This window comes from Emys orbicularis, chromosome 10 (assembly GCF_028017835.1).
Source record: "Emys orbicularis isolate rEmyOrb1 chromosome 10, rEmyOrb1.hap1, whole genome shotgun sequence".
Classification (NCBI taxonomy): Eukaryota; Metazoa; Chordata; order Testudines; family Emydidae; genus Emys; species Emys orbicularis.
In genome coordinates, this window is record NC_088692.1 from 82,215,490 (window position 1) to 82,240,231 (window position 24,742).

Genomic DNA, 24,742 nt, shown 5'->3' on the forward strand with positions numbered 1-24,742 from the left:
CAGCCATGAGTCCGGCACCGTCCTAGGAAGAGGGAACAGCCGGGGCTATGAGCTGCCGCCCGGAGCCCGCAGCCCAGTGACACCGCTGCAGGGGCGAGCGCAGCCCCGACGCCTGGCACGATGCTGCGCTCCCGGGAGGAGGAGTGGGACGAGAAGACCCAGCTGCGGGAGCTCAACTCCCGGCTGCGGCTCTACGTGTCCCGGGTGCGGGAGCTGGAGCAGGAGAACCGGCTGCTGGCCCAGGAGCTGGCCGAGCTGCAGCAGCAGGAGCTGGTCGGGCTGCGGGGCCCCCAGCAGGAGCTGGCCGAGCTGCGGATGAGCGTGGCCGAGCTGAGCCGCGCCAAGCGGGAAGCGGAGCTGGAGCGGGACGGGCTGCGGCAGGAGCTGGGGCAGCTGCAGCTCCTGGGCGCCGAGGTGCTGCAGCTGCGGCGCCGCCTGGCCCCCGAGCTGGCCGGGCAGCGGCAACTGCTGGAGCGGCTGTGGGGCGAGTGCGCCGCCCTGGAGGAGCTGCTGCAGGGGCTGCGGGCCGAGCACGGGCAGCTGCTGGAGCGGCAGCGGCGGGAGGCGGGCGAGGTGCGGGCGCTGCGGCTGGACCTGGCCGCGCTGCCGCCGCCGCTGGCCGCGCTCAGCCTGGAGCAGCTGGAGGAGACCTACGAGCTGGTGCTGGGCCAGGCCTGCCGGGAGAGCCTGCTCCGCTACCAGAGCCAGCTCCGCGCGCTGCAGGAGCGGGATGTGCGGCTGGGCCGCGAGAGCCTGGAGCAGCTGCGGGCCGAGGGCGCGCGGTGCCGCCTGCAGCTGGACGAGCTGCGGCGCCAGGGCCAGCAGCTGGGCGGCCTGGGCCAGCGGCTGGAGGAGGAGCTGCTGGCTTTGCAGGAGCTGCACGGCGCCGAGGCGGACGAGTACCAGGTGCGTGACGGCTGCCCACGCGCGGCGTGGGGGAGGAAGGGGGACCGGGCGCCCGGCTGGCACCGCCCACGCCAGCGGGGGAGGCAAGAGCGGAAAGCCGCAGGCTCTCCCCGGCCTCACGTTTCCCACCCAGGGCAGCTCCCTCGAGCCGCGGCGGGCGGGAGGGGACGCGGCTGAGCAGGGCTCTGGGGCAGGCGCTCTGCAAACCCAAACTGGGGCTTAAACGAGCCCTGCTGAAGGTTGGGGCCGCCCCCATTGTCCCCCCTTTCCCAGAGTCTCTTTCCCCACTCTCCCTTTCTCCCCCCCCCAACTAGCCTGCCTTTCCTAGAGCATCTTTCCCAGCCTCCCCTTGCCCCCTCTCTTCCCCACTATCTCCCATTTCCTAGAATCTCTGCCCCTGCCCCAAATACCCTGAGCTCCTCCCCTCACTGGGTCCCAATTTTTGTCCCTTTTGCCCATGGCCAGATTTACACCTTACGCGCCCCTAGGCACAGCATCTTCAGCAAAACCGCCTCCCCCCGCCCACAGTTGACCTTTATGTTGCACACAGTTTTAGAGAGGTAAGATGCCCCTAGAACGCTGGTGCCCCTAGGCATGTGCCTACTGTGCCTAATTGGAAATCCGGCCCTGCTTTCCCTTGGATTCCCTTTGGGGGTGTCTCCTCTCCCGTGCATCTGTTCTACCCCTTCATCCTCTTTTTGCACCCCTCCCTAGGATCCTCTTCCCCCAATCTTCTTTCTTGACTCTGTCAGCTCCTTCTGTCTGCCCCCCTTTCCTTTTCTGCCCACAGCACCCAGCCCACCCCCGCTGTCTCCATGCTGGCCCATACCATAACCCTGCTCCTCCAGCTGCCTCCCTTCCCTGCCACTGCCCATACATCCTTCCCTACCTCTGATCCCTCACCTTGCATCTGCTCCTGACACCCTTCCCACCCTCTGCCTTAGCTTGCACTACCCCTGTCTCCCACCCCATTTCCCATGCACCAGCTGCTTGCACCCAACTCCTTGGCTCTCTCCTATTGGGCACCTGGTCATGCTCTGCCTTTCCCCAGCACCACCTCTTCTGGGGCTGCGGCTGGGCGAGGAGGCAGCCAGCAAGGAGAGGAGCCTGCTGCATTAAAGGGCAGGCCTCGGAGTGGCCACTTCTGGCAGGAGGACACAAACTCAAGGATTCCCTTTCAAAACCTTGGGCAGTGTTGGGACCTCTGGCTGGGGAAGCGGTGAGAGTGAACAGGGAGATGATGACTCTTAGCACATCCTCTTTGTGAGGGGTGTACCGCTCCCACTTTGACCTGAACAGGCACACCCAGCTGCAGAGTTGGGGTTGGGTGAGATCAAACCCAGCCGGCTAACCTGAGCTCCATTGCCAACTCACCATAGGCACACTGGGGCACGAAGCAAGCCCTGGGAATGGGTGAACTCAGCCACAGCATCATGGGACGTGGTGTTCTGGGGACAGGCACACGACAGGCGGTGCTTAAAATGGTCTAAAAACATGAATGTGTGTGTGGGGGTGTCTGTCACTTCTACCTGCCCCCCCATAACTCCCACCATCCATTCTGCCCCCTCCAGCCCCCCCTTGCTCTTCCTGCAGCTCCTGGGGTTCATCACCCCCCTTGGCCTGGTCGGAGCAGGGGGGCAACTGCAGGAGGAGCCCTTCCCCCACTTCAAAGCCTGGAGTACCAGGGAGGGATGGGGGATCAGAGCGGCACTTCTCCACCCTCTCCTCCTGTGAGGATGGTGGGGATCCTGTTAGGAGGGGAGAGAGTGCTGCCTACTGCCTGGAGTGGAAAGCAGCCAAGCAGAGGTGCTTTTCCCTAGGCAGAGCTGAAATGTGCACCCCTCAGTAATCAAAGGGTTGCGTTGTAGAAGTTTTATTTGGTGGGTCTTTAAAGCACTGACACCAAGTATCTGGTGATGGGAGTTCGCCCTTGGGACAGGTGAAGTGAGTCCTACCGTTTTCCTGCCCACCAAAGTCAGTGATGTCCTGCACTCCCCTCTTGCTAGAGCAGTTCTCTACTCGTGGTCTTGAACCTGGAGGATTCAGACCCCAGCGTGGTTAACTGAGCCCTCCATTTTTCAATGGCAGAGAGACTGATTACCATGGTATTGACTGGGGTGGGGTTTTTGAGGGGGCGAGGATGGAATGAGGCCTTAAATAGAGGTGTCTGCTCTGTGTGGACGTGTTTTACAATAGAAAATTGCCACAGTACTTCTGGCCAAGAGTTCTGACGGCCACTGTTCTGCAGTATGCCAGTTATAAAGCACCCCATGTGCATGGATAGATCAGCATATGCTGGGAAAGCAAAATATCAAAGGTTAGGAATGGAGAAGACATATTAGATCATCCAGTCCATCAATCCACTATCCAGATCAGATGCTCTCCATTTCCTCAGGGCAGCATTTCTTTTGTTCTTCATCAGACCTTTTATTAACGCGCTGCTAGATCTTTGTCTGTCTGCAGCCCTCGTGTTAATGAACACATTGTGTGTAAGGGCATGTCTGGCATGGGAGATTATGGAGATATTGCACATTGTGAGGGGACTAGAGAGTGGTTGCTCTGTGTCTGGATTTTAAATTGCTACCTTGTTTGCAAGTTGCTATGTACGGAGACTGATCAATTCAAAACAAAACAAAACACAGCGAACAGCAGAGCTTTTACACTTAACTTGAAATATTCTGGTCTTTGAAGGGGTCAAGTTATTCTCCTTTTAAACATGCATTTAAATATTTTTCAAAGCAGTGGATGGAGATTTTATCTGTGAATCGCCGATTGATTTTAATAATAGTCCTGCAACTAAAACGAGGTGAAAGTGTAGAGAATAAACAATGATTTTATCAGGAGTTTCCTGTGGCTCAGGTTTTGTTTTTATTTTGATAGGAGTAAAAATTATATAAGCTTATATTTCCTCCAGCAAAAAGTAAAAATTCCTTCATTCCTAAAGATTCATTATCTTTAGAGCTGTGTTATAAACTGCTGACATTAGAAATTCATAATGGAAAAACTCATTGATCCTTAACAATAATGGGTCAAATTGTTTTACTAAAGCAGCACCATATTTCAAGAGTCATCCTTCCCTCCTCCCCGCTTATGATTTACAGCTCAGTACCAAAATTTTTTTCTCCTGCAGTTACAAGAATGGCTATTTCTTTTCCCTAACTCAACCAGAAAAGAGATTTTTGTACCAGTGTCCTCTCCATGTTAGGGCTGCCAATTTTGGCTGGACGTATTCCTGGAGGTTTCATCAAATGACAATCTTTAATTAAAGATTAATCTTTAATTCCTGGAGACTCCACAACAATCCTGGAGGGTTGGCAAAGCTACTCCATATATGTTTACATTTCGCCGAGGATTAGTGGGGAAAGGTGACTGCAGGTATTCTGGAGAGTGAATCAACTTTAAAAATCTTACAGGATTGGCAGTACCGAGGAGAAACAGGTTAAAAATGCCAGTTAATAGAAAAATCAAAATTACCATGTGGCTCCTAGCTGTGCTGTTGTGCTCAGGATGAAATGTTATTTTCTAAATTAAAATCGGCCTCGTTTGAGGTGTTTTAAACATAATATCTTCCTGTTACCTTAAAATGAGTTATGGTAAGCAGCCCAAACTGCTTTAGCCCCCAAAATAAAAGCACATTAGCTGACCTATTTGCACATACACCTAGATTATATTGAAAAATCTGTAAAAGTGGCCTCATGAGGGTCCATGTTTATTGCCGCTCAGTGATACCGTGGGAGGGTGGACTTACCGCTGGCATGCCACCTTATGGCTGGGCATGGTCTAGCAGGCTTTCCTTTCCTGCCGAAGCAGCTCGAGCCTTGCAGCGGTCTGCCTCTTCTCATGGCTTGGTCCTCCATCGAGGTCATTTACTTCCCCCAACCCTGCTCTGCTGGGTGCCAGGGGCTCCAACAAATACAAGTCCAGTGTCCTTACATCAGGTCTTCAGCCCCCAGCTTTGGACCCCGTGGTCCTTAAACTCTGTCGTCTCAGGACTTTAAAGAGTCCTTATCTCCTTATATCAGGGGCTTCATGCCACCTTGCCCGATGGCTGGTAGGGGAACCCAGGCCCTTCCTCTCCTCTGGGTTCCAGCTCAGGGACACAGTAGTGAGCAGGCAAGCATTGTCTATTCAGACCTGCTCCCTGCTAACTCTCTGGGCTTTTTCCTCCCTCAGCAGGCATTTGCCACAGCCCCTTCCTGGGCCCACTGTATACCTGTATTCTTATCAGCCTTCACAGCCTGTCTTCTCAGGCTGCACCACTTCTCAACGTTCATGGCAGGGAAAGGGGAGGGGCTTCCAGGGCTTCCCCCCCATGTCCCCTAACAAATCCCAAATGAAAATGTAAACAAGCCATTTTGTTCTCCTCACAATGGAACTTTAATCCTTCTTAGCTTTCCCCTATGCTCTGCTTCTCAGTTCAACACCTCCTAGGGCTTTCTCCCCAGAGGTCCAGATCCTGCCATTTATCAAGGACCACCACGAGTGTCCACCCCACTGGCATCTCCTGGCCAGTTGCTAGAGTTCTCTGCTTGGGAGGAGGAACCCAGGGCCAACTCTTTCCTTGGGTTTTTCCCCTCTACTCCCTTGGAGTCCTTCCCTGGCTCAGCAGGTGTCTTTCTGCTTTCTATCCGCCACTGAACTGCTGCGAGGGGGACTGTGTAGAGTTCTTCTGCTCTCTCCGCACTAGCTTATCTGGGCTTCTTCCCAGCTATGCTTCATCTTTAATGGGGCTGCCACACCCTGTAGTTGCCACCAGGTCTCCTTAACCCTTTCAGTGCCGATGTGGGAATCTACACTCCACCATCTGTATCATGTTAAAACTGCCCAGTTTACAATGAAAGAAGATTTTTCTAGTGACCAACTATTCAAACTCAACCTGGTTTTTCAGGCAGGAGGTGGGGAAAAGGTGATCTGTCGTGAAAAAATATAAAATGGGGGAAAGCAAGTATTTTAGGCTTTCTACTCTTACTCAATTTTTTCGGACATAATTTCTTTTACAGGAGAGAAGATATTTAGTTAGTCTTTTGGAGTCATGTCTAAAACCCAGTTATAAGCTGTTTGTTTATTTAAAAGTGATGTCACTCGCAGATATGTTTTTTTTAAATATGAGTGTTTATGGTAGGAATTTCCTTTACAGCTGTTGCAACAAGGGGATTTATTAATATTTTCCATATATTATCCACTCTTTCTGTATGGCCATTCTTGTCTCCTCCAGCGCTCCCTATCCTCAGTAAAGCTTTCAGTGCTGATAGGTAGTAAAATGTATTTGCAGTATAGTCTGGACTGGCCAAGCACTAGAACACATCCTACATTGGGCCTGGTGGGCCAATGGATGTCTCAGTAGGACTCTCATGTCTCGGGTTTCTATGGCCCTAATAACATGCTGTGACGATATTTATGCAGAAACTCCAATTGACTTCAATGGCAGATTCACATACAGTGCGATAGCAGGAGACGGCCCTATATTTTTAGAATGCAAAAAAGACCCTGGCTTTCATCCTGCTCCACTGAAGCCAACTGGACATTTGCCACCAACTTCAATAGGCTTAGGATTGGCTCCTGTATCTGTTCCATGGTACTGTGAACTCCAAAAGAGAGGAAAACAGCCTCTTGTTGAATTAACATTTAACACAAATCTCTCACACTGAATTCCTGTACCAATTTCCAGCCAGCCAAGTGCTGGGTGTCCTCTTTTTCTTTTTCTCCCATTAAGCTGCTAAGTGGCCATGGAGTTTGTAAAAGATGCCAGACCAAGAGTGCTGGAGACTGAAGTCTTTCTTTATTTGCAGAACAAGTACAGTTTGGGCAGCACGAGTGCAGTCTTTCTCCCACTGCCCTGCTGATGTGTCTCATCCCTGACTAGAAGGAACCACCCTAAGGGGTGTGAGAATTAGTCCCCTTCAGTGCTTGAGTGGACTCCAGTGACTTTTCCTCTTCTCTTTATATAACTGAGCGGTGAACCTTTCCAAGTTAATCCCTTTGCTCAGACCTCTGAAAGGAGCGAGCATAGTGCAAGAACACAGGTCACCTTCCAAGACGTGGATGCTGCTTCTTTACCAGCGATACCAGGAAAGACCTTTGAGATTATTAGTGTGAACCAAGTTAGCTCAGCATGTATAAAGGCCAAGAAAACATAAGGCAATTTAAGGATTATTTTTTGGGACTAATGTAATAACTACCCTTCCTTAAGGCTTGGTCTACACTAGAGCTTACTTCAGTATAACTTATGTAGCTCAAGGGTGTGAATAATCCACATCCCTTAGCGACGTAAGTTGCACTGACCTAAGCGCCGGTGTGGACAGGGCTATGTCAGTGGGAGAGATACTGCCTCTCGTGGAGGTGGATTTGTTATGCCAATGGGAGAGCTCTCTCCTGTCAGCATAGAGCGTCTTCACCAGACATGCTACAACAGTGCAGCTGCAGCACTTCTAATGTAGACTAGCCCTCAGTTTAACATGCAGATGTTCCAGCTGTCACATGCTCTGCAGTCTCAGGTGGTCAAGGATCAGGTCAGATAGGGAAGGATGTAATTCTATCACGGGATTCCAGTGACAAATCTGTTTTTCTCCAGACCATGTAATGATGTCCTTGGCTATTTGCTTTTGTTACAGTTCATGGTTAGCTTAGCTGTTCCTCTGACCTTCTCTGTGAGTTGGTCTCAGGGGATCCTCTCTGTGGCTTTAGGCCTCTAGTCCTCCCCTCTCTGGGGTGGAATCTTGCAATTCTCCCTAGCATGAGGCTAGAGTCCCTTGCATATCAACCATGATTCTGCAGTAGGCTTGACTGGATTCGAGCCCTGAAATTCTTCCCTTCCGGAGCTGTGACCAATGTGTGAATACAGGGAGATTGAACAGCCTTTTCAAAACAAAGTATTGTTTAATTTAAACAGAAGGAATGCAGCATCAAAAGAGGAAAGGGGTATTAACACAACAAAGACTCTACTGTTTTACCTAAAATTTAGGTAGGCTCAGCTTATCCAGACACCCCCGCTTCTAGAGCTGGGGGGACAGTGTGCACCCCTTCAGATTACCATATTTCAGGTTCTCAAAAAGAGGACACTGCTGCAGTTTGGGGGTGAGCTGGAGGGGGAGTACAGTTAGGGGTGCTGGAGTGACTACCCGCGGTGGGGGAATGGACCAATCAGCTGCGGATGGAGGGGAGGAGCCAATCGGGAAGCGGACCAATCTGGGTTCTTTCTGAGCTGCAATATCTGCTATGCAAAAATCCTGGACATTGCCTGTTATTTGAAAAATCCACCCAGACAGAGGACAGAGCCTCCTCAAGGGTTGACTTTTTTATCCTCCTCAAAGTCCCTTATCTGTTCCGGGCCTCCTGAACCTGGCCAAACAAGTTTATGCACCCTACCCCACGGGGTGGGGGCAGGGATAGACTTCACAGCAGTTATTCCCTTGTCTTTTAACTATGGGTAAACGGGAGACTATTTGAGATTTTTGTCTGCTTTCTTGTCTAATTCCACCAGGAGTAGACAGCACATAATGCTTTTGTAATTGCTACAGTCCCCCTTTGTGGAAGGTCACTAGACTGCTGTATTAGACCCAAGCCTTTGGATCACACATGCTTCCAAGCCCACTAGGTCTGGGTAGTGTCCAGGCACTATCTCTTGGTCTGGCCTCTCATGTACACTCTCAGTGTGCAGACCCCCTGTCTGGAACCCCTCGATGGGAAGATGGGACTCTGTGGTCTAGCTGCCCTCAGCCCCAAGACCAATGCTCCCCCTCAGTGAACATTCAGAATGCTGCTCAGTTAAACTCCTCAAGATGAAGATGAGTGATCACTGGCCTATTCCCAGAGGCCAGAACTGTACCTGGAACCATCCCCCAGAGGTCCACACATCCCCAGACATCGGAATCTCAAACTCATGACTTGGGTGCACAAATCGGTGGTCTCCTAAAAGGTTAACAGACAGTTGCAACCAAGTCAGATTCTATTCAGGTTGTCGTGCTGCATCGTTCCCCATTGTATTTGAGCATTTCAAATGTGTTTAAATGGAAAGGGGCGTGTGTGTTTATTCCAGTGTTGAATCTGGCTTTTAATGTGCCACATACCAAATTTATAATAGGGTGCTTTTTGCTTGCCTGCATAAATGGTGACCTGTGTGTGTGTGTGTGTGTGTGGGGAGGGTGGGGGGCAGCTAGATGGGATTTTGTTTAAATATTTGAAAACAATTTAGTCAGGTGTAACTCACACATCCTAGCATGAATAATCTATTCCAGTAATCGTATCTCAACCATATGCCAGTGACGTCTGAGAGTAGGTTTATTTATTTTTTTCTATAAAGCTGAGCTGCTAGTGAATGTTGCTTTAATACTTTTTAAGATTTTTATCTTGGTGTTTGTCATAAAACTGGAAAGTTATTATACGCACAAATGTGAAAGTGTAAAGTCAAATTCTTCAAAACTAATAGGAAGTGTTTCTGTTTAGAGGATAATTGACGCCCTAGAAGAAGAAAAGCAATTCCTGACTTTGTCAATCATGGATTATCTCAAGGACTACAATGAACTAATGCAGGTGAAAGCGGGACTCAGCCTTGAAGTTGAAACTTACAGGTAAGGATTATAACTGCAATGGGTAGTACCATGAGGAGATGTTTTAAATTACTCATTACAAGTCAGACCTGTGAACTACACTGACCTTTTCCATCTTTAGGGTGTAATGGTGCATCAGCTTTTTAAAAGGAAGACACTTGCCCGTAAGCTCTTGAGGTTTCTTCTCCTCCCAGTGCACATGCGTAATTCCCATTAGAGTGGGGTCTCTGGACTTCTGGGTTCAGTTCTCAGCTTGCTATTGGCTTCCTGTGTGATCTGGGTCAAGCAACCTCTCTATGCCTGAGTTCTCTCATCTGTGTAAAGGAAAAATAATACCTGTGTTGCAGGAGTGTTGAGGCTTAATATTTGTAAAGTCCTTTAATATCTTCAGATAGAAGATCATGTAAAAGCATAAAGTTATTGTAACTATTGTTGTTCTTCATTAATAATGTTAATAGGTATTACCCACAGGCAGACTGCAGAGGGAGATTAGAACCTTTGATGTAGCACTTAAGTCCAGCCATTTTAACTAATAGTAATTATGTCTACAGTTTATGGAACAGCATGTTACTGAAGCCATACAACCCTTTGAATCCTGGAATTCTAAAAGCTTGCTACTTATTTTGCAGTAAAGTTCTTGGTGCTAAAGGAGCATGCTTGATTACTATGATGCTAAAAGCCAAGTGAATGTAATTGTTCTTACCATATTTGAATATATGCAAGTACTAGCTGAAGGCTCAGCATCTGTCAGACTGTAATTGATAAGTCATAAGGCAGTGTGGATCTTCCACCTGGCAAGTCATAGTGCCAGCATTCAATGTTCAGATTGTTACAGGGTTTGGGTGTGCTGCATACAGTGCCTTCTTTGTCTCTACCACACTGATTTAAGCAGTGATGTTCTTAGCTGAAAGGCATTGCTTCAAATACAAGTTCTGTTTCTGCCAAAGAAGGAAATGGAATAAAGAAGTTAACAGAAAACTCCATTTTCTAAACCAGTGATACTCAGACTGAGGTTTGGGAGTCACAAGTGGCTCTTTTAATGTGTCTCTTGCGGCTCTTTGTAGCACATGATATTAAAACATGGTGTGATTTAATTATTAACCAATCTAAGTTATTAACCATTCAGAATGCTTTTACTATGTTATCTTAACTAATCGTAGAATACATGGTCAGTCATTTTGCTGCAAGAATAATATATATAGTAAATGAAACAATGAATTCACACGACTGTGGCTCTTTTGGGTAATGTTGATCGCTAATTTGGCTCCTGAACCACAGAGGTCTGAGTATCACTGTTCTAAACCTTACTTTCCACCATCCTGGGCTTTGCTAAGGAAACACATGCTCAGGCCAAGTCTGAGAAGTAAACAGCCATTCTGCTAATAAATCCTCTTAACCTGTGAATCTTTCTAGTCAGTCACTAGTTGAGCAATTGAAAAGCCAGAGCAATTTTGAAATCTCAAGATCATAAGTTGTTAATTGACACACGGCACATACTGGTTCAGAAGGGGAAAAAAAGTTGATGGATAGCAGACAGATAACATTTTTATGGTAACGGTTTTGAGTTTTTTCCACTATTAACCCTCTATGTTCAATAAAGTTGGCCGATGAAACTTATTCTTTACAATTTGTATTGATTTTTAAATTCAGAAGACAACAATTTTTATTGAGTGAACCAAATAACCTGCCAAAGTTTAATATGTCTGGCTGCTATCTTATCCTCATGAATCCATAGATTTGTTTATATTGTGTATTAATGTTTGACACACACAGAATGTATAGTTACAACATTGCTTGATAAGTACTGCTACTACTGTCCTTAAATATTGTGTAATGTTGCTGTGAACTATTAAGCAGCTGAGTTTGTCCAGAAAGTGGAGGGTGAAGTGATCCAAAGAGACAGTTATTTAGTAGAAAGAGCACAGAAGTTACTGATCTAATCCCAGCTCTGACACTGACTTCATCTGTTGCTTTGGGCTCGTGATCTAATCTTTCTGCCTCAATTTATGCATCTGCTAAATGGGGTAATAATACCTTCATCTCGGTACAAAAGAGGTGCTGTGACAATTAATATTCACACAGGACTGTGCATGATGCTGCCCAGATATCTAGGTGCTTTGACACATGCTTAGTTAGTAAGTGAACAGGCAGTGTTGCAGCTCTGTAAAAGTCAACTGCGAACCCATTAAATCTTGGAGCCCCTCCAGAAGTCATATCACGATTACCTCTAGTGTTGTCGGTTTGTGTACGGATTTGCAGTCCTCGGGGAGTGGGAAGCAGCTTGGCATTGCCTGGAAGGTTTTTATTGTCCATTGAGGTTGCCACCTTAGCCTATAGAGACTTGAGAAATGTTCTTTAATAGCTTGTGATTCTCTGTACCTCTGTCCGTCACCATCTCTATCTTGCCGGGACAGCCTTCAGCATTTAAACTTACAGCTTCCTGTTGAAAGAAACCGTGTTTGGTTGAGGCCAGAGATAGACTTCCAGTTTATCGAAAAGCAGTTCTGTCTTATCGCTGTAAAGAGAGTTCCTTTTAAAATCTCAGGAGGGGGGGAAATTACTATTTTGGCTACTCCATGTTTCACAAACAAAACCACCAACCTTCATTGGGGATTTAATCCCCTCCCCTAGTGGATGAACTTTATTCACTCCATTGAGGAAGGAAGATAACTTGGTTCCACTGAATCAACCGTTGTATAAGACTGCTCTGGACTCCCGGTCTTCTGTTATTATTAAACCAGTTCCTGTAGTAATCCTCTGTACCTGTGATAACCAGGGTATGTGATGTCAGCTTCTTCTCATTCTCATAGAGGAAATCAGCTCCTATCCTTTATTTAGGTACATCCAAAGGCCCCTATAAAGACCCAGGCTCATAATTCTGAGGTTTCTATTGTGAAGTTTCAGTGATTGCCGTGAGACATCCTGTCCTGTTGGCATCATAGACTAAGCACATGGTGTTTGGTTTACTTCCCTCCTTCATCCCACACAGCCCAGAGTGTCTCTGTGTCTCCCACTCTGTATTTTTTTGCTTTGTTTTACAACTCCTAGAGCTAGCGTCGCTAAGTAAGGATGAGAAAGTATTTCCACTGGAGCTAGTCATGGCCACTCCTGAATTGGCTGGCCAAAAGGATCATGTTGCAAGGAACTCCCTTCCCCAAGGACCAAGCATACTTCCTTTCCAACGCTGCCAGCCCTTCCTGCTCTTATGAATGGGACCGGTTCTGGCAATGGAACTTTTGTTGCATGGCAGCGTGAAGTTCTACACTTGGCCATTTTCATTCCCATTCTTTATCTGTAAAGGCTGAAATAAATATTTTCCTAGTGTTGCACCACATGGTTCCGTGCTGCTGAGATCCTACAAAAGCCAAAGTAGATTAGACTGTGTAATAGTCTCCAAAGGGAAGTGGTGGAAGACACATCACTTGAGATACTTAAAACTGGATTGAACAAAATACTGGACGGCCAACTGTTGGGAACCATCTTGTACTGGGCAGCAGGGCCGGCTCCAGGGTTTTTGCCGCCCTAAGCAGCGCCAAAAAAGCAGCGATCTGCGGCAGCTCTACCGCCGCCGCTTCATTCTTCGGCGGCAATTCGGCGGCAGGTCCTTTGCTCCGAGAAGGAGCGAGGGACCCGCCGCCAAATTGCCGCCGAAGAGCCGGATGTGCCGCCCCTCTCCCTTGGCCGCCCCAAGTACCTGCTTGCTGAGCTGGTGCCTGGAGCCGGCCCTGCTGGGCAGTGGGGCATTGTTGCAGCATCATCTTGCCTGGATCCTCATCAGGTGCCCCGTGTCTCAGTTTCACTTCACAGTCTCCCTCTGGTTGGTAGGATCATTTGGTGACTTAGGGACTTTGGGCCTTCAGCCAAAGGAAAAGTCCTCCACTTCCAGGGCAAATGGAAGGACAACTAAATAGTAAACAAGCCCTTTGCCATCATGGGTCGTAGCCCTCTGCCTAGGGTATGCATTATTATCACATGGCTCCCTTCAGTTGCCAGGAGCTCCTTCTCCCCTTACATCGGGGGGCTGACCAGTGTCTCTACTTCTGGGCTGAGTAGCCCTTCTGCCCTCCACCAGCTTTGTTCCTGTCACCACCACCCAGTCCTCTCTCTGCTCCAGGCTCAGAGACCCAATAAACTGAAGCCGCTACTTGCTACCAAGTCCAGTCCACCCTGCTTCCTCGTTTCCAGGGCCACTTCCTACTTCAGCCAGACCTCCTTCCTGGACTCATCTCAGGAGCCCTCCACTGAGCCCTTCCAGATTCATTCCCTGATTCCCCCTCTGCAGGGAACCTCTGCCAATTATTTGTTACCACCAAACATGTTGCTCCTACCAGCTCCCTCATTTACTGAGGGTGTTCTGTCTCATATATCTATCCAAGAAGGCCTGGCGAGCACTCAGTCACCTGCTCTTCTTCACATGATCCCTGTCCGCCAATCCCATGATTTAGGAGGAAAACCAGGCTCAGTTCCACTGAGCCTGAACTCTCTTTAAAGGGCTTACTCAACCTGTGACAGGCCTGGCGTACGTCAGTGGTTCTCAACCACTTCCAGATAATCTCCCCTTGTTGCAACAGAAAAATGTCCACATCCCCCACAGCCTGGGAGTTTCAGGCCCCCCCTCCCATCTAGCACTGAAGAAAGGGAGGGTGGCCAGGACCTCCTGGACCTGATTGCAACCCACCCCTCTCTGGGGTTCTTGATCCCCTAGTTGAGAACCCATGGAAGAAATGACCGAAGAGGTCTTTTTTTGTACATGACTGATTTTGTGGTAAGGCTTGTGCTGCAGATCATCACAATTGCGCACATCTTATTATTTTTGGTACCTTCTCCCTCCTGTCCCACCCCACTTGTATGTCTCAACTACCTGTTCTCTCTTGTCTTTTAGACTGTAAGTTCTTTGGGGCAGAGCCTGTCATGTTCTATGTGATTTTACTTCACCCAGCACACTGGAACCCCAGCCTGGTTAGCCTCTAGGTGCTAACACACAATAAACGTTAAATAATGACAATAATAATCAGGGGGATGAGTTAAAGATTCATCTCAATTGATTGGCCTCTTACAGTTGGAATGGCTACTTCCACCTTTTCATGTTCTCTGTATGTATAAAAATCTTCTTGCTGTATGTTCCAGTCTATGCATCCGATGAAGTGGGCTGTAGCCCACGAAAGCTTATGCTCAAATAAATTTGTTAGTCTCTAAGGTGCCACAAGTACTTCTGTTCTTTTTGCGGATACAGACTAACACGGCTGCTACTCTGAAAAAAGATTCAGTAGTAATTTCCTGACTCTTTTGGTAATAATTTATCTTAGACGTACTGTTATGTTAGTGGCGTGGGTTTCTGCATTCAGGGTATGACTTCAAGGAAGTATCTGCACAATTACTTTATAAAGGAGGATTTCTTGGAGGAGCATTTTTCATTGTTGTTTGTATTATGGTAGTACATAGAGACCCCAACTGAGATTAGGGCCCCAATCTTCTAGGAACTGTACAAACACATAGTAAGAGATGGTCCTTGTCCCAAAGAGCTTACCGTCTAAACAGATAAGACGAACAAAGGGTAGGGAGAGGAAACTGAAGAATCGAGAGGTGAAGTTACTTGTTCAAGATTACATAGCAAATGGTTGGCAGAGCCAGGAATAGAAGCCAGAGTTCCTGATTCTCAGGCTCATGCTGTATCCACTAGACTATGCTGTTCCTTACTAATTTACTATCTTAAAGTGTAAAAACGATTTTAATATTTGCATTGCATTAAAGTCAGTGGAAATATATCATGAGCCAAATCTCCTAGAAATACTGAGTCACAGTCCAGTTTTGCTGGGGTTTTCTCTTTATTTTCATGTAATAGCATGTTTTCAGCAGTAATGTTTTCAGATCCAGCTTGTCTCTGTGTGCTGTTGCCATTTGCCATATACAGTGTACTTCTTGGAACTTATTTTTAGTGACTTCATACGTTGCTCCAGCAACTGAACAACTGTTGTTTTAACAGCAGCCAAAAATCCCTAGTCATACTATCCACATTCCTAGTTTCCATCGTCACAATTAATACTTTCAGTGCCTGCACTGTCAGATCTTTCAGACTTTTCTGTAGCATTGGCAGCACCATCCATAGTGCCTAATGAGAGGAGCAATTTTTTTTGCACTTACAGGCTAGAAGAGATCAGATATTTGATCTTTGGAGGTTTCTCTAGATTAGGAAAAGCTAGCCACGACCTTTTATTTTGATTTAACTGATTGAGCTTGACCTGGGCCTCATCTCTAGGGTTGAATTTGACTAGCTTAAATATATTAACCCATGTCTACACTAGGGAAAAGTTTGTGGTGAGCAACCACATGTTAACAAACCCTGACCTAACCTTGCCCTTTTCTTAATCAGTACAAATACATGGTTGCAAAGAAAACCTTACAAAAGTGAACTGTCAACTGATGTAGTGTTGTCCTCCTGAATCTGCAGAAAGGCAGAGGTGTAAAATGTCCCATTCATTTCAGGTGGTTAAGTCTGAAACTTAAAGATGACATTTTAAATGTAAACATTATCCATTTCACTGCTGATCATTTTAGCAGAAACAGCCAGCTAATGTGTTTATGAAACTTTCTTCCACTCCCTCCAGGAGTTCAAAGCCTCAACTATCAAGAACCTCCAGCTTCAACCCAACATCTTCTATGATGTAGTTAGAGCTTATCAGTGCAAAACATTTGGCATTTCCAAAACGGAATGAGGGGGCAGTATAACATAATACTTAGTCCTGCCTTGAGTGCAGGGAACTGGACTAGATCACCTCTCGAGGTCCCTTCTAGTTCTGTGATTCTATGAACATGAATAAAACAGAATATAAGAAACAGAAGGGTTACTGTACTGTGATTACATTGTTCAATTTGATATTTAAATAAAGCTACCACAGAATTTCCAGTCTGCTGCAGAATTTAGGTCTAACTTTTGGGGAGGTATATAATTGGGGAAAATGGCATCAGTTAATAAAGAACAGAAAGAGGAACTTATTTCACAGCAGGCAGTATAGGAGTGTGTTGGCGGCGCAGGGGAAGAAACAGCAGCCTTCGAATGACATAGGAAAAACCTGCACATAGATCAGGGGTCGGCAACCTTTGGCACGTGGTTCACCAGGGTAAGCAAACATCCCTTGGCCTGCGCTGCTTCCCGCCGCCCTCATTGGCCTGGAGCGGCGAACCACGGCCAGTGGGAGCCGTGATCGGCCGAACCTGTGGATGCGGCAGGTAAACAAACCGGCCCGGCCTGCCAGGGTGCTTACCCTGGCGAGCCACGTGCCAAAGGTTGCCGACCCCTGACATAGATGTTTGTAGAATTTACCAGAAATTCTCCTGTCCTTATTTATTTGGCCACCATTTCTAAAAGGTCTAGTGGCACACGAGATGCAGCCTTATTGCATTCATTTTGTAGATGATCTAGAGACGGCAACAATCTTGCATTGGCAGATAGAGAAGTTTTTTTGTTTTTCAATTTCTATGCTGATTCTGGAGAGCACCTTTAGGGCCCTGTGAGCATCCTTCCTCAGTAAAAAATTTTGATGATGAAATGTGTGTAACTCAGCATTCCTAAGGGAAGATAATTGCTCCTTAAAAATGTATTGAATCTCAGCTATGTTCATTTCAATGGGACTTGTTCCCTAGGGCGTTTGCCACAGGTGCATAAGGGAAAAAACTCAGGGTAGCACAACTTGCAGGGACAGGATGAGTTTGTGTCTGATTGTCAGACTGCCAGTCAGAATGAGCAAAATATTGGGATAAGCAGTGGCCAGTGTGTGTCTATATGGTGCATATTAGGTGTACTCTACAGTATGTTCCCAGGCATGGTGGCCAGGTGAAAAAATTCTATGCTCTTATTCTCTAAGACAGGGGTCGGCAACGTTCGGCACGCGGCTCGCCAGGGTAAGCACCCTGGCGGGCCGGGCCAGTTTTATTTACCTGCTGACGCGGCAGGTTTGGCCGATCGCGGCCCCCACTGGCCGCGGTTCGCCGTCCCGGGCCAATGGGGGCGGCGAGAAGCGGCGCGGGCGAGCGATGTGCTGGCCGCGGCTTCCCACCGCCCCCATTGGCCCGGGACGGCGAACCGCGGCCAGTGGGGGCCGCGATCGGCCGAACCTGCCGCGTCAGCAGGTAAAGAAAACTGGCCCGGTCCGCCAGGGTGCTTTCCCTGGCGAGCCGCGTGCCGAAGGTTGCCGACCCCTGCTCTAAGACAACGTTTTAAGTACAGTCTAGTATTCTCAATGAAGCCGGCTAAAGGCTTGGTCCCTAAGGACAGCTGTGTTTGTCACTAATATAGGGGATGCAGTATGGCAGACTCTGCAGTGTACTGGTGTCCTGAGGATAGGCAGCAAGTGAAAGTGATAGATGCAGATGTTCAACAACAGATAGTTGTGACTTTTTCCCCTGTTTTTTTGCTTCTGGTATAACCCCTTTATTGAGAAGCCAAACAAAATTTGTATTCTCGTCGTTTCTGGTAAACGGCTGTTGAGCTAACACATGTAGCTGGGCTGAGGAGCTTTTACAGGAATAAAGCTTACAGCCGCCCTGGTTTCCTAAAACCATGCAAGTTATTTTAGACACTGGGGAGGGATTGCCAAAAAGAGTGAGAACAGAAAGCTGAGAAATGGAGGGGAAAGATGAATCGGCAAGATAACTATCGCCATAAAAAGTTACCCAAACCTTTTTCGCAAAATATATCATGCTGATTTCAACTTCATGATTTTACTTCATTATCTGTGCATTACTGAGAATAATTACCTTCTCTAGTCTATTTTGAACTCTGTTTTCCTTAGTATCGGTCAGTATGTTTGAAAGTGGAAGTAATACTCCTTTCTCCTGTTCATTTGTGATAGTGCTTTGCCACCAAACTTCTAAAGTATATTTTAACTATTCTTTCTCTTTCTTTTAATCAAATGGAATTTGCATGTGTGTGTTACAGAACTTTACTAGAAGGGGAGAGCAGCCAATGGATTATTACATGGATTGATCAGCAGGGGAGAAAAATACCACAAGGTAAAAAAGCAAACATTAAACGTAGACCTCTAAATGTAGGTTTTAGTCACTGTTTTATATATTTTTTCCCAATGGGTCTGTCAATTTCTTGCAGTATATTTTTAGCTGTCGAGCAAAAAATGAACTCTGTGAGCTGTTTCTGAGAATCTGCTCTCCTGGGAACCGCAGCAGGAAAAGGAGCAGAACTTTGGGCCACCGGGGGGCCCTACGCCGGCAGCTCCTCCGGGGTGGCTGTACTGCCTCCAGCCCCGCCCCCAGCCCAGTCCTCTTGGGGGGGCTGCTGTACAGATGGAGGAGACCCTGTGTGGAAGGGCTGGGGGTGGTACAGCTGCGCTGGAGGAGCTGTTGGCCGTAATGCTCCACATGTGTCTTTTCGGTATGCCGTACCAGCTATAAATACCTTGCTGGTACGGTGTACCGTACCGCCCTATTTGCACTGCTGCTGGAATGCTTGAAAGTGAATTGACATTATTTCTTCATAAATATTTTAACATTACATTAAGATGATATCTAGATTATTGCTTGCCCCTGTTATTATACGTAGATTATTTTTATATTTTACATACAAGACAGTATTTTAATTTTTGCTTATCTACACTCTTCTTGCAGGTGTCAGAAATGCATCTTATGACTACACTAATAGTTACTCTGCATACCGAGAAGAAAATAAAAAGAAACGCTTTCCGATTATCAAGAGTGCTGACACTAGACATAAAACACCAGTAACAAATATTCGCAGCTCTGCACTTTATTCAACTCAGACAAGGCGTGGTGGACCCCGGACAACAGATAGTGGAAAAGTTTTAAGGAAAGATATTCTTAGTTCAGAATATCATCCATCAACCACTATTGAAAAGGATGCCACTTATGAAAGAACTATGAAGGACCATAGAGAGTTCAAAACTTTTACTCCATCATACGGTCTTCGGGGAGACACTGAAATTCATCGAAAAACATTTCCTGAAAGAAAGAGAACAGAAGCTACAACTACTTCGGCAATTTCTTTTTCGAAAGAATTGACAAGTGTTCAAAGTTCAAACAAGGACCACAAAGTTGACACAAGGTCAGGTGTGTCTGAAAGTACAAGAACAAAACCAGATAATTTTACTAAATTTCCATCTTATGAGCTGAATTCCAATTTTAAACAAACCAAATATGAACAAACCCTAGATGACACTCGTACTATATTGAAAGAAAAGACAAAAGGAGACAAACCAGTTAAAGAGGGGGGAAATGGCTTGTTAGAAGAAAAAGATAAGCAACCAGTCAATGAGGAAAGAAATATTGTCCTGGAGAAAAAGGAAATGGATGATAAACCCACTACAGCAGAAAGAAGTGTTAATTTTGGAAAGAAGACTGAGGTAAAACCAGAGCAGAAAACACATATAATGGAAGAAGTGATTATTAATGATAACAAAAAGATTTTTTCAGGAGTCAGGAGTAAGGAAGATAGTACTGCCAAAGAGGGAAAAAATGTTACATGGGAAGAACAAACCAGAGTACATAAATCAGCCAGAGAGGGAGAATTTTTTCTCCCTGATGCAAAGATTAAAGAAGATGAATTAACCAAAAGGAATACAAATGTGTTCTTGGAATCAAGAAGCAAAGAGGCTGTTGAGATACCCATCAGTGTTGAAATGTATACTCCAGACAAAATATTGCAGAACAGTAACACAGAAATAACATTTCAAGGCTTTAAAACCTCTGTAGGAAGAGAGACAGATGAACATACAATTGAACCTGTTGAAATTCTCAATGTGAATGTTTCAGAAAAAGAACCCAATTTGGAAGATGAACATGGAATTAGTGACAAAGGTAGCCCTAGAATGGGTACTTTGTCAACAGAAAACATAGCAGAAACTATTGTCGCTGATATTCTTAAAAGTTTTGTTCAATCTTCTGGTTCAGAAACAACTCCACATACAAAAGTAAACTGTCTTGAAAAGAAAAAACAGGATGATGAGAAAGAGACGACTGAGATCACAGTGCAGTCTCAAGTTCAAGAAGAAATATCGATTTCTGATGAAGTTGATCTAGGAAGTCTGTTAAACAAGGATGGCAAAGTGGTTCTGGAAGATGCTAAGGGAATTCCATCCAAAGATGTGATAGAAGATATAATAAATGTTGGCCTGAAAGGAAGGGACAGTATAGGCAAAGTGTCAGTTAATGTTGAGATTATTGAGGAGCCACTAGAATCCACAACTGATGAAAGGAGTGAATTTTCGACACCATTTGAAGTAGAGGAAGTAGAGGATACATCACCTGGTATGGAGCAGCATTATGGCGATGAGGGGGAGCAGAACATCACAGCTACAGCTGAAGATTTTAAAAAGAAAAAACAATCCAGTGAGATCCTCACCCACGTGGAAGAAGTAACCGAGGCAGACGACTCAATTGATGAACAAAAATATTTTGTATCTACTCCAGATGATTATGGAAAAGATGATGACTCAGTGTATGGGCAAATTCACATAGAAGAAGAATCGACTATTAAATATTCTTGGCAAGATGAATTTTTGCGGGGCACACAAAGAAGAAAAGATGATAGCATGAGCTCACCAGAACAAAGGTATCAGGTGGTGGGAGAGGAAGCAAGTGCCTATGTTTTAAACGAGGAACATCCAAAAGGTGAAGCATCACATGCAGAATCCATTGTTATTGAAAAAGAGATTAAAATACCACATGAATTTCAGGCCTCAATAAAGGGGCTTTTATTGAAGGAAACCAAGGACCCTAAACAACAGTTGAAAGAGGCATTGGAACAACTGGAGGGGAGTCTTCCAGAAAGTGTGAAAGAGGAACTAGCTGTATTAACGAAAGAAAATCATGCTGACTCCAGTAGCTTGGCAGTTGACATCAAAAAAGTTGAGCAAACTAACGAAGATGGTTTGGTGACAATTGTGGCTGAAGTCAATCTGTCCCAGACCCTTGACACTGATCAGTTTGATATTGCACAGCTTGGTGGCATCATCACAAGTGAGATTGAGAAGGTGTCTCTGAAGTCCCCGAAACAAGAGGGCTTTGATGAACGTAACGACCCAGAGTTGGAAAGACAGACTGATGGTAAAAGCAGCATAGAAACAGACATTTCTCCGTCGAGTAATAAATCCACTCCTTGGGCTAGCCAGGGGGTTTACAGCTCATCCACTGTAAGAAGCAAAGATGGCATGGAATATCATTCCACTGAACAAGTTATTCGTGAAGGTCCAGTTTCAGAAGCTGCAAAATTTGGTAATGCAGAAGAAGTCTCTCAGTCACAGGTATCAGCTGATATTAACAAATCTATCAGGCATATTAAAATAGGTCCAACAGAAATTCGGAGAACTGAGCAGGTCATATATGAAGGGCCCATTTCTGAAACTTTGGAACTCGGTGGTAGGGGAGACCTTGTTCAGACAAAAGGATCATTGGATACTGGTAGATCTGTGAAGCTTTTTAAAATGGGTCCTAAGGAAATTCAAACCACAGAAGAAATCATTTATAAAGGGCCTGTTACTAAAACTGTAGCGGTAGATGAACCTGAAAATCTTGCTCAGCCACAGTTTTCAGCTGATATTAATAGGTCCATGAGGCATATCACATTAGGTTCACAGCAAATTACTGAAGATATCATTTTCAAAGGGCCCATTTCAGACTCTTTAGAGCTCAGTAGCTCAGGGGATCTCTCTCATACAGAAGGATCAACGGATACCAACAGATCAGTAAGGCACATTAGATTAAGTCCAAAAGAAATTCACACAGAACAAGTAATATTTGAAGGGCCCATTTCTGGAAATGTGGAGCTCAGTGGCACAGAAGATCTTTCTCAGACAGGAAGTTCAATAAGGCACATTAAATTAGGACAAAAAGAGATTCATTCAGCTGAGAAAATCACATACGAAGGGCTTCTTTCTGAAAAAGCAGAGCTTGGCAATATGGGAGACAGCTCTCAGATGGAGCATAGGTCAGATACTAATGCATCTATCAGGCATATTAAATTAGGTCCCAAAGAATTTATGACAACTGAGCAAATCATCTACAAGGGGCCCATTTCTGAACATCTGGAGTTCAGTGAATCAGGAGACAGTTTTCATTCAGAAGGTTCAATAAAGCACATTACATTAGGTCAAAAGGAAATTAAAACTACTGAACAAGTCGTATATCAAGGCTCCATTTCTGAATCTCCAGAGGTCAGTAGTGCAGGAGGAAGTCTTTCAGAGAGTGAAGAAAACTCAGATATCAATAGATCCATCAGGCTCATTAAATTGAGTCCCACAGAAACTCATACAGAGCAAATCATCTTTAAAGGACCCATTTCTGAAACAATGGGTGATCATTTTCAGACAGAAGGGTCATCAGAGAGCAGCCGATCTATAAGGCATATTAAATTAGGACCCCAGGAAACATCTTTTACTTTTCAAATGGATGTAACTAATGTGGCGGGAGTGCCTGTGGTGGAAGGGAGAACACAAGCAGCTACAGTCACTGTATCAAATAGAAAGGAGCCTGATGTCAGACAATCACAGGTTGTGGTTGAAAGTGACCAGAAGGACACTGACCCTGAAAGTACCAAAGAAGCAAGTGTTTTTCCTGATGCTTCCCAGGCTCATGGTGAACAAGTAACAGAGAAGTCAGCATTTGAAAAAAGTGTACAACTGCAAAGACTTGTAGACCAAAGGTCAGTGATTTCTGATGAAAAGAAAATTGCCCTTGTGTATCTAGACAAAGAAGAAGAGGGGGAAGAAGATAATGATGGAGACTGGTTCTGAAAGGACGTTTTAATATGACCTTGCTTATCAGCTTGTTTATCACAGAGATTTTTGACTGCCGTCTTTTTAAAAGGAACTGTCCCACTACTACACCAACATTGGACTGACAATTTTAAATCCAAGCCTCAATATATTCACCATCCTTTCCCCTAATTTGTGAAAGCTCTTTAAGGGAGAGCTCCCTCTATTGCAAATTCTTTTTTCACTGACCTGTTTCCAGTTTCTTCAAGTTTCTTCAGTTTCCAGGACAGGAAGTTTCTGCTGGAGATTTTTCAGGATCATTTTTTTTTTTTTTTATATTGAGCTAATCCACAAGTGAGAGTCTGAACTGGATTTTTCTATCAACTTTTGAACACTGTGTTGTACTGGGATACTTCATTCAGCATTTCTGTTTAGATTTCAAAGTATTAACCACAGGCAAAACGAGTAACAATAACTATTAGAAGAGTATTAGATTAAGGCATGCAGGCAATTGATTTTAAGTTCCATGCTCATGTGCAATAAATAATAGTAAAATTTTAGGAAAAATTAAATCATTACAACTATGAAGTCAAACTCTTTCTAAGCAAACCATGCATAGCAAAAATTTATGGAAACCTTTGTCACCTTTATAGTTAGAACCAGATACTAAAAAGAAAAGCAGTAAGACTACATCAGTCATATTGTTTTCAGGAAAATGTTTGGTTTGCCTTTACAAAGCGTAATGTTTTTAATATTTTTAAAGAGAATCAGTAGGCAAATGGATGAAAACCATAGGCTAAATCCTAGTTACATTGAAATCAGTGGTAAAATCCCTCCAACTTCAATGACTCTACATCAGGGATCGGTAACCTTTGGCACCTGGCCCGTCAGGGAAAGCCCCTGGCGGGCCGGGCCGGTTTGTTTACCTGCTGCGTCTGCAGGTTCGGCCGATCGCGGCTCCCACTGGCCGCTGTTCGCCGTCCCAGGCCAATGGGGGCTGCGGGAAGGGCGGCCAGCACATCCCTCGGCCCACGCAGCTTCCCGCAGCCCCCAATGGCCTGGAGCTGCAAACCGCGGCCAATGGGAGCTGCAATCGGCCGAACCTGCGGACGCGGCAGGTAAACAAACCGGCCCGGCCCAGCCCACCAGGGTGCTTATCCTGGAGAGTCGCGTGCCAGAGGTTGCTGATCCCTGCTCTACATAGTGATATGTGAAATGACTAATATCAGTATATAGTACTGTTCTGATGTTAGGTATTGCAAATGCCTAAGGTGAGTGGGATGGCATATACCATACGGTATAATGCCTAGGCAAAGTGGGATTAGCTCAAGTGTGGTTCTTCTCTGACAAGTGACTGAAAAAATGGCATTGATGGCTTCCATGTTCATTGTGTCTCAGTTTTCAGATCAACCTTTCTCTGTTTAAAAAGATGTTTGTTATTTTTTCTAACTGTATATTCAACCTAGGATCTGAAAGTCACGCCTCTGGGTTCTTTGTGACTTCTCCTCACCAGTAATAGATTTTCTCGGGCCACACTCTACCTTCAGTTACAGCACTTGAAATGCCATTGTT

At 45.7% G+C, this 24,742-nt stretch overlaps 1 protein-coding gene across 1 annotated transcript; it reads left to right on the forward strand.

Moving 5' to 3' along the window:
* SYNM (synemin) lies at positions 1-23,832 on the forward strand. The gene is made up of 4 exons (XM_065411526.1): positions 1-906; positions 9,349-9,473; positions 18,388-18,461; positions 19,071-23,832. The coding sequence occupies exons 1-4, from the start codon at positions 121-123 to the stop codon at positions 23,207-23,209; spliced, it is 5,124 nt and encodes a 1,707-aa protein (XP_065267598.1). The 5' UTR covers positions 1-120; the 3' UTR covers positions 23,210-23,832.
* The last annotated feature ends 910 nt before the right edge of the window (positions 23,833-24,742 follow it).